This window comes from Belonocnema kinseyi, chromosome 5 (assembly GCF_010883055.1).
Source record: "Belonocnema kinseyi isolate 2016_QV_RU_SX_M_011 chromosome 5, B_treatae_v1, whole genome shotgun sequence".
NCBI lineage: Eukaryota > Metazoa > Arthropoda > Insecta > Hymenoptera > Cynipidae > Belonocnema > Belonocnema kinseyi.
The window spans coordinates 71008099-71017456 of NC_046661.1; the positions used below are offsets into that span (position 1 = coordinate 71008099).

At 33.7% G+C, this 9358-nt stretch overlaps 1 protein-coding gene across 5 annotated transcripts in view; it reads left to right on the forward strand.

Moving 5' to 3' along the window:
- LOC117173207 (glucose dehydrogenase [FAD, quinone]-like) overlaps nt 1–9358 on the forward strand; it is a 164928-nt gene that overhangs the window by 143236 nt on the left and 12334 nt on the right. For all 5 annotated transcript variants that reach the window (XM_033361651.1, XM_033361650.1, XM_033361652.1 and 2 more), the window contains 3 exons: nt 354–482; nt 551–747; nt 4360–4719. In XM_033361651.1, the coding sequence (XP_033217542.1) occupies nt 354–482; nt 551–747; nt 4360–4719 (686 nt within the window). The remainder of the gene's footprint in view (nt 1–353; nt 483–550; nt 748–4359; nt 4720–9358) is intronic.

Consider the following 9358-nt stretch of genomic DNA (forward strand, 5'->3'; position numbering starts at 1 on the left):
CGAAAACTGATTTTCAAGCCATCAGGGGCCAACTCGAGCGGCCTGAAGCGGCCAGGCAAATTTTATGCGTGGTTATAGAATCCGGAGTCTCAATTATTGTGAGTGCTGTACGTGTGATGACGTATTAAGGGGAGTGTACACTTATCGGACAGCAAGTTATCGGACTTCTACTGTATGTCTCTTCATGCTCCTATGACGACTTGTAAAACTATTCCCGAAAGCCATAATTTTACAACTTGCCATGCAAACTTTGATCCTTCAGTAAAGACCCAAACACTGCTAGTGATTTAACATACTATTCCTGAATACATACCACATCTAATGAGAAGTTTTGCAATTTCTTTTTATTTTAGGAGGATCAGCAGGTTCCGTGGTGGCTTCTAGATTAAGTGAGATTCCACAGTGGAAAGTCTTACTTCTTGAAGCTGGTCCAGATGAACCGCCTGGCACAAGCATACCGAGTATGGTGGGAATGTTTTTAGGTGAGCTTAAATTATCTCAGTTGTGCGTTCGGAAATTATTTCTGTCTCACCTTTTCCCATTGTTATAGGAAGTGATATTGACTGGCAGTACAATACAACCAACGAAAATTTTGCTTGTCTAGTCACTGGTGGGTCCTGCAGTTGGCCTAGAGGCAAAAATCTCGGTGGAACTTCCTCCCACAATGGCATGATGTACATTCGAGGGCATCCAACGGATTTTGACAACTGGGAGGCCCTCGGAAACAGAGGATGGTCATGGGATGAGGTAGCTCCTCAAAAATTTATTACATTTTTGCAAGAAACTTTTTTATGACATGCTGAACCAAATAAAATTAATCAAAAAAGAATTGCCACTTCAAATAGGACGAGTTGCCAACATTTTTCACCAATCATGTTTTCTTGTCAGCCGTGATGTAAAAACGTCTAGAATGTCTTCAATTTTTAATTTTTAGTATAAGTTTTTGAAGGTCTTACGGAAGTATAACCCACAGATTATTGCAAATCAGTTATTTAGGAAATATCTATACTGAAGGTTTTACTTGTGTAAAGTCTGTAAACATTTTTTTCATGGTTAAGACCAATTTAAAGTTTAAAATGAAAGTTAAAGTATTTACATAAAAATTTATTGTAGGCACGAACAAAGCCTAAGGAATTTCAGAGAGAGAAAAATTCTACCGAATCAATGAAAAAATTATATCTAATCAATAATCCATCGATTCTGCATGAGCATCAATTATTATCGTTTCAACTAATATTAATTTGAGCCAATCAGCGATTTACTTTTGGGCAACTACTTTTGACTCAAAAATATTTTACAATGTGCACAATTTTATCAAGCTGGAATTTAAAATATAGTTAACCTCCTTCAATATTTCTATCTCTATTTAACGTATTTAGCTCTCAGTGATATTTCTTTTGTGCACCGAACCTAGTTTGACACGGTGTTCGTCGAATCTGATTAAAATTATATTCAATCAGAAGCAGGTTGAACACAATAAAAACTTGCGAGATGAGATAGATACCTCTATTCAAGATAAGAAATATCTGATTTTGGATCGTAGTTAGATGGTGCACGGAGGCAGGATATTTAGGACAGACCACTTGTCAGTGGGAGTGGATCTAGAGAGTTAGGTAAAGGTCCAAAGGGGCCCTTTCGGAAAATTCCATAATAAGAAGATATAGTTATGGGCTAGCTGACCTTTAATAAAACAATTAAGCGGAATGGTCGCAGCAACTTAAAGGATAAGAAGAGAGGAGCATAATAAACCTTAAAATTTAAAACTGGCAATCTCGTAGACAGATGCTGAAAGCTACAAATGTAAAAGGAATATTTTGCCAGGAAAGTTAGAGTAAAGCACGTTCCTAGCGTGAATGTATACAATAGAAATGAATTGTGGGTAAAAGTATAGAAGTTTGAAGAGCTTATTTGGAATGTACAAAATATAAAATAAATCTAAAATTATGGAGTAAAAATAAAATCGTAGAAACCTTACGTTCTGGACGGAACAATATTTTTTTTATCGAGAAAGAAAAAGCAGCTACAAATAAATAAAATACGTAGGAACAAAGAAGTAGGTTCAAATTATTTATAATTTGATTAAGTCTTAATTTTCCATCCCCAGGTGCGAATTGACCTTCGGCCCACGGTCGGGCCAACTGCTGGGCGGTCGGTCCAACGCTGTGCGCCACTGGTTGGGCCAACCAGCTAAATGATAACGGTCAACCTCCGTTGGCTTCTCCACGGCGGCCCGACATTTGGTCTCATATGTGGGCCATCTATTGGGATGATGCCGGCCCAACCTTCAAAAACAATAATTTAAACGAAATGTATACACTAACATATAATCGCACGCTTTAACGCTTTAAAAAATTGCACTCGCCGATAATTCGAACCCTACCTAAATTACCTAAATTAGTGTATTTCACCGCACACTCTAGCCACTTCGCTATTGAAGAACTTGAAGATCTGTTTCAAAAACTCCGTTGAATAGTTTGACGTAAATGATTACAAGAATTTTTGATAAAAATTTTTTAAACTTGAAAAAAATTGTTGATAAAAAAATCAGACCTTTGAGGACATGATGATTAAGAAAATTTATTTGAGATTGTAATTGTTAAAATTACAAAAAATGCATTAGTGAGGAATTTTTCGACAGAGCATTTAATTTTGTTAATAAAGAACTTTATGATACTTTTAGCAAAATTCATAATTTGTTGATTAATCTTATAATTTTTCAAAAAACCGAATTTAATAAGCAAATATATTATTCGGGCATTTATTAGCAGTAAAATGCTTTTTTTGTTCATTGCCAATCCTTTCAATTGGGAAGTTCATGACAATTTAAACAAAATTAATAATTAGTTGATAATCTTAATGATTTTTTAAAACAAATCTCATGAAAAAAGCATTAATAAGGCATTCGTCGATATAAAAATTAGTTTTTTCGATGTCAAGTTTTTAAATTGGGGGAACTTCATGATAATTTCAGCAATATTCATAATTAGTTGATACATTCTATGATCTTTTAAACAAATTTAATACACATATGTATTATTTGGGTATTCGATAACGAACAAGTCGTCGAAAATGTTGGAAAAGTCGAAAATTGCTTCAATAATGCCTTTGTTTATGAAATTAATTCATGATAATAACAATAAATTGTCTTCTTTGTTATATAATATTGCAGAATCTTTAATATTACTCTATGAAACTTAGGGAATTTCCACATAGAAAAAATTACCATTTTGTTCATCATTTTTATTTATTCATAACAAATTTGAATGCCATATTTAAAATGTAAAAAAGAATACCATAATTTTAATTCAAAATCATATTATGTCACAAATAAAAAAAGTTTTTTCACCTTTTTAGATTTTTACCCTCAAACGTTCCTATGTTTGATTAGGAATTTGTAATGCTTCATTTTTAATATTTATAAATTTCTACGACTAACACACCAATTCGGTCTCCCAATAATACGAGCAGATCAACTTTGGCCGAAAACAGATCCATCAAAATGAAGTAGGTTATGTTCAATCAATGTTACGGGCCAACAATGATTCAGAGATGATTCGTCGGTCTGCTCATACTCGGGCCAAGGTTTGACCGACCGCTACGCCGGGTGAATGATGGTGACTTGGAAATGTCAACGTTTAGGCGATTTCTTGCCTAGAGTCGAGCCGACTCTAATTTCACGGCCTTTTTGTAAAAATTAACCAAAGTTTATCCGTTAGTCATTATTTCGGTCGTACTGACCAATCTGCCACAATTCATTCGATTTTCGTCCCATAGTTGGGCCAGAATTGGACCCATCGCCAAAGTCGGTACGGCCATGGCAGCTTGGAAACATCTTAGTCAGTCCAACTATGGTTACCGTAGATCGGTTACCAAACCTGGGCCTACTTTGGGCCGATTGTTCAAGCTCTGGTATCGGACCGAATTTCGCATCTGGCTTACCTGTATCCTAGAATTTATCTCATTTGTAAATAACTTACAAAAGAGTATTAAAAATAAATCTGAGCACAAATACTCATTTTAGTGATTGTAATCAGTTTAACGATAGGTTCTGTTTGCTATCCGTGGGTCAGAAATCCACCATACCGCTCAGTTCTTGGACTGAAATTGAGTTATTACTTATTTGCTATTTTTATTATTTTTAATTTCTTAAAAAATTTACACCAATGTGTACTGGTAAACGGTGATTCTTAAAAATATATTAATTGATAAGCCAGAAAATGTCTCGTAAGTAAAAATGGCTTATATACTTATTCATTTGCTCTCCTTGATACTAATTTGACAGAGAAAATGATTGAAAACCCATATAAGTAAATGACGTTTAATAGGAGGAGAAGATTAAACTTCTAATATTACTTTTAGGTATTGCCATATTTTATGTGCATGGAGAATAATACAGAGCTTCCCAGAGTTGGAATGAAGTATCATTTGGCAGGTGGACCACTAAATGTTGAAAGATTTCCTTGGCAGCCTCCAATAACAAATGACATTCTTCAGGCGGTTGTAGAAAGAGGATACACGCTTACCGAGGATTTGAATGGCGACCAGTTTACAGGATTTACAGTAGCTCAAACAAACAGTCGTAATGGTGTGAGAGTCAGCAGCTCTGCGGCCTTCCTTAGGCCAGTTAGAGATCGCCGCAATCTTCACATCATGCTAAATGCTACTGCAGCTAGAGTTATCATAGAGAATAATAAAGCAGTCGGTATTCAATATTACAAGGTAAGAACTTTCCAGATATCTTTCCTTTACAACATGAACCAATCATTCGCTTAAACCGCAAGAAAATTAGAGCACACGTGCTTCGTAAAACTCTCGTTTGTACCACCATTATATTGATTAAAAAAACATGGTGAAAAATTCTAAAAATTTCTATAATATTTCGAATCTGCGTTCCTTGTTCTTTTATTCCAATACAGGTCATCTTTATCAGGTTTGTGCTTCATGATGCCAGAATACATGTATGTTCACATGATTCGTATTCGAAAGAAAGTGCTTCATTAGAACTTTTTAAGAATCATTATATACTTAAGTAAAGTGGTATATTTACATTCTCATCATTCATGATTGAGAAAGTATTAGAATTGTCTGAAATTTAACATCACGGTTCTTCAACGGATATCCACATTTCGAGACCCCTTGAATCCGAAAATAAGGTTTTTACAATGGTGTCTGTCTGTCTGTCTGTCCATCCGTAAACACGTTGACTCCCGAAAAAATGAACTGATCAAATCCTTCTTTAGCACACTTTTTTTGGTCCTTAAAGAAATGGCGAGTTCGTTAATCAGCCATTTTTGGTAAAAATTCAGAAAGTGAGCGCATTTTGAAAATTTTTGAGACCACTTTTTTCTGAATTAGAAAATTCTATGTGCGGATATTTATAGTATTAAAAGAAACAAACAATTTATTCTAATGACTTTTTTTGATAAAACAAGAATTCCCAGAGTTATAGCGTTTTCAAACATTTTTTAATCAACCGAAAATCAAAATTTTAAGCCAAAAAACGGACGATATGAAAAAAAGTCAAGAAAAGGAAAACATTTATTTTTAAAAGCCCTACAAGCATATCATAATAAATTTTTGGATTTTCTTGGAAGATCGAACATTCAAATTTTGATTGCACAAGAAATAAGAATCACTTCTTGATAGGACTCTTACTTTTTGTTTAATTCGTGAAAAATAAAATTGAAAAAATAAACAAATAATAAATGTGTCGAAAAACGACGAAAGTTACGAGAAAAAAAAAAGATTCAACAAAACCTGTTTACAAATTTCTGTCGAAAATCGCATGTTATTTCACCCATATGTATCGTCCCGAATAAAAATTGTCAAGACTGGAAGTATCAATTACGAATCAATTACAAATATTTATTGTGAGATAAAGTTTACATATATGTTCCTTAATAATAATTTCATTTTGCCATAGAGGAGAATACTTTCACGTGCGTAAATGCGCAACAGTTTTTAGATTTCTAGTAATGTATATTATTTTTCATAGCGAATCTATTGAAAATTCGAGTTGCGGTACCTGTAGGATCTAACCATCTACCTACCTACATGTTTACCCTGGGGCTGAAACAAAACGTTTCAACCCTAGGGATGCAAACACGTGTTTCAGCCCGTTCTACACGTGCCGAAACTCGAAGAATAGTATGTTGCATTACAAGGGATGAAACACAGCGATTGCAACGAGTGCGAAGCTTGCTGTCCGAGTGAAGCGATGACTGAATTCACACGAGTTGGGGTCGTTATGTTACATTTATAGTAATGCGTATGATTTTTCTTAGCGAATCTATTGAAAATTCGAGTTAAGGTAGCTGTACACCCTACCCTTTTACCTATCCATCTACCTACCTGTGTACACTAGAACTGAAACAAAATGTGACAACCCTATGGATGCAAACGCCGTGTTTCAACCCGCTCTACAGGTAACGTAACTCAACGTTTCAGCAGATTAAATAATATTTCTATACGGTAAACGTCACTCAGGTGACCTGGGTCTACAACGGCTAGTACGATAATATGCCCAATCTTCAATAATACATTAGGAAAGCTAGATTAATGTCGTTTTTTGGTACATATGGCTTTTTGGTAATTGTGTTAACATTTGTGATTGAACTTTAGGCATAATATTATGCAGAATCCCTTGTATTATTTTTATTCTTGTTTATGGTAATTCATAGTTCACACACTAAGCCCTTATATCAGTATTTAACAAATCTAAAATAATAAATATGTTAATTAAAAATAACCAAAACATGAAAGTACTGCCACTCGTTTCAAATGGCCAATGGGTTGTGTGGTTCAAACGGGTAACTCCTGTGAGCCATCACATGGCGCGGTGCGACGAAACGATTAGGCGATGCGATGGTGAAAATTACAATCAAGTCAGCTCTCATACAAAGTCTAAACTTAGGCGAAGAAGTACAATTTTGTTTACTTTCACTCATTTTAATTCTCAAACAAATCTTACGATTTACACTTAATTATCATTTTTAATGCGTCAGCAGATTTTCATACAAATTATAACACTTCTAACACAATATTAAAAGTGTGGATATAGACTATCTAGCCTCAAAATTTAATATTTTTAATCAAATAAACAAATATAAGGAAATATGGTCTCCTACAACACAGGCAATAATAAGTTTTTAAAAGAAAATTGCTATAGATCAGAAAATTGTATGATATGTAAATAATTTTTTCTTAAAACAACAAGTTTGAAACTTAATCTGAACATTTGAAATTGCGTATTTTTTGTAATAAATATTGAATTATATATTTCCCTACATAATAGTCATTGTTTCATTTAAAAAGGAATTAATACCACGAAATGAAAAAATAATCAGTTGTAATATTTCATGCGCATTACATAAAAAAATTGATTTTGAGGTTCGATCTTGAATCCAAGATTATGATAAATGGCTGACATGGCGTAATTAGAATGAGGTGAAGCTTTTACTTTATAAAATATTGTTATTATATCATCAATACAAAAACCTGGCCATTTTTTTTCGACATTGTATATTCATTTAAATGGTTTAATTATGACTTTTAGTGTTTTCAGTGCTTAGAATATATCAAAGTTTTACGTGTAACATAATTTCTTGTTACCTTATACTTAATATTCAAAACTAATTTTCTTTTCAATTCCAAACTTGCCGTTTTAGACTTACTTCCCTTTCTTTTTAATCCTAATAGGATTGAATGAACTTTGGCACGGGTTGTAAAATCATATATCCCACCCTTCGATGTAGAAAGAATGCATAAAATAAAACAAACAGTAATTCCTCTATGCAGTGCGTATCAGAAAACTTATAATTTTGCAATGCATATCGAAGACCTTATCTTTTCAAACAAAGAGAGCTTTACTCTTCCTAGTTACTATTAATTTTTTCCCATAGCTTTAAAATTCCATTTTGAGTCTGAAGTTAAAAAAAAATATTCTAAAAATTAGAAAGTAAGGAATTTATCAGTTTCGTAAATCCTATATGTGTTTTTCCCATTTAATTATAATGAAATTAAATTTGAGCTTTAGAATTTCCAATCACCTTCGATTTAGTGCAATGAATTCTCATTACGGACTACAACTTCTTGCTTGATATTACTTTAAATTAAATTACATTAAGTTAACGGCGCAATAAACTTTTTAATGCATTTTGTGATGAAACATTTGCAAGTTTGAAAACAAAGGCAGATATAATTTTAATTTTTTTTTATTTTAGTACTTTCCATTATAAACTGTTAGAATGTTCAAATTCAATTTTTCGTCCAAGGAAGACGTTCTATCCAAAAAAGGTTTAAAGCAATTTTTTCATATACATATATTTTCGACGAGCAGTTCTAATACTCGATGTTTTGTTACGTCTCACGTCCTTTAGATAAAAAGTTGAGTTTTTCATGGAATTTCGCACGCCTGAAACTAAAGAGACTGAACCTATAAGAAAAGGATTTAATTTCATTTTGTAGATGTTTTTAGAAGATTTCTAGTTCTTAAATAGCATTTTCGATGGATAAAACTATCCCTACTGAAATTAAATTGATAGAATGTCTATCAATCCTAATGATATTCTATGGAGAATGTTGAAAGAGATAATAAACATTTATCCTTTTCTAAACAGTTAATCGCAAAGCGAAATTATTTGCAGTTCCAAAAAGTACTCACTTGGGATTGATTTTAAATTAGGTAATAATGTAATAATGTATGGGGCATGCCTTTCCTTTTCCAACTTCTTGCGGTGCGCGGGATGGGAACCCTATGACTAGTCACAAAAATAATGTAGGTCAGGTACTTTCTCCTTTCCAACGTCTAGTGAGGGACTAAACGGCACCCTTTGACTGATAACAGAAATAATGTTGGTCACACCTCTATCCTCTTCCAATGTCACGTGGGGGCGAGAAGGAGCCCATGTGACTAATATTAAAAATAATTTTGATCAAACGTACCCTCCCCTTTCCAACGTAATGTGATGAAACCCCTGTGACCAGTCAAATAAATAATATACGTAGTTTACTTCCCCCCTTGCAACATATTCTGAGAATGAGAGGTGGCACCCCTCCGACTAGCCACATAAATAAAAAAGTTTTATGAGAGGAAGAAAGGCACCCCCGTGACTGGCCACGGGGGTGACACTTCTTATCATAACGCCATGAAAAAAACGCTGTGAGGAAAAAGTATACTTGTGTTTTTGGGGACGCTGATTACGAATATGAAGTCAGAATTTTGAAAATTTTAATTCAAGATGGCGGATGCAAGATGGCGATTTCAAAATTTAGAAAAAAGAGATGAATGAGTTTGAAAATACCTACTTGGGGGATTTTGGTGTCGCTAATTACGAATCTGAAGTCAAAAGTTCAAAAT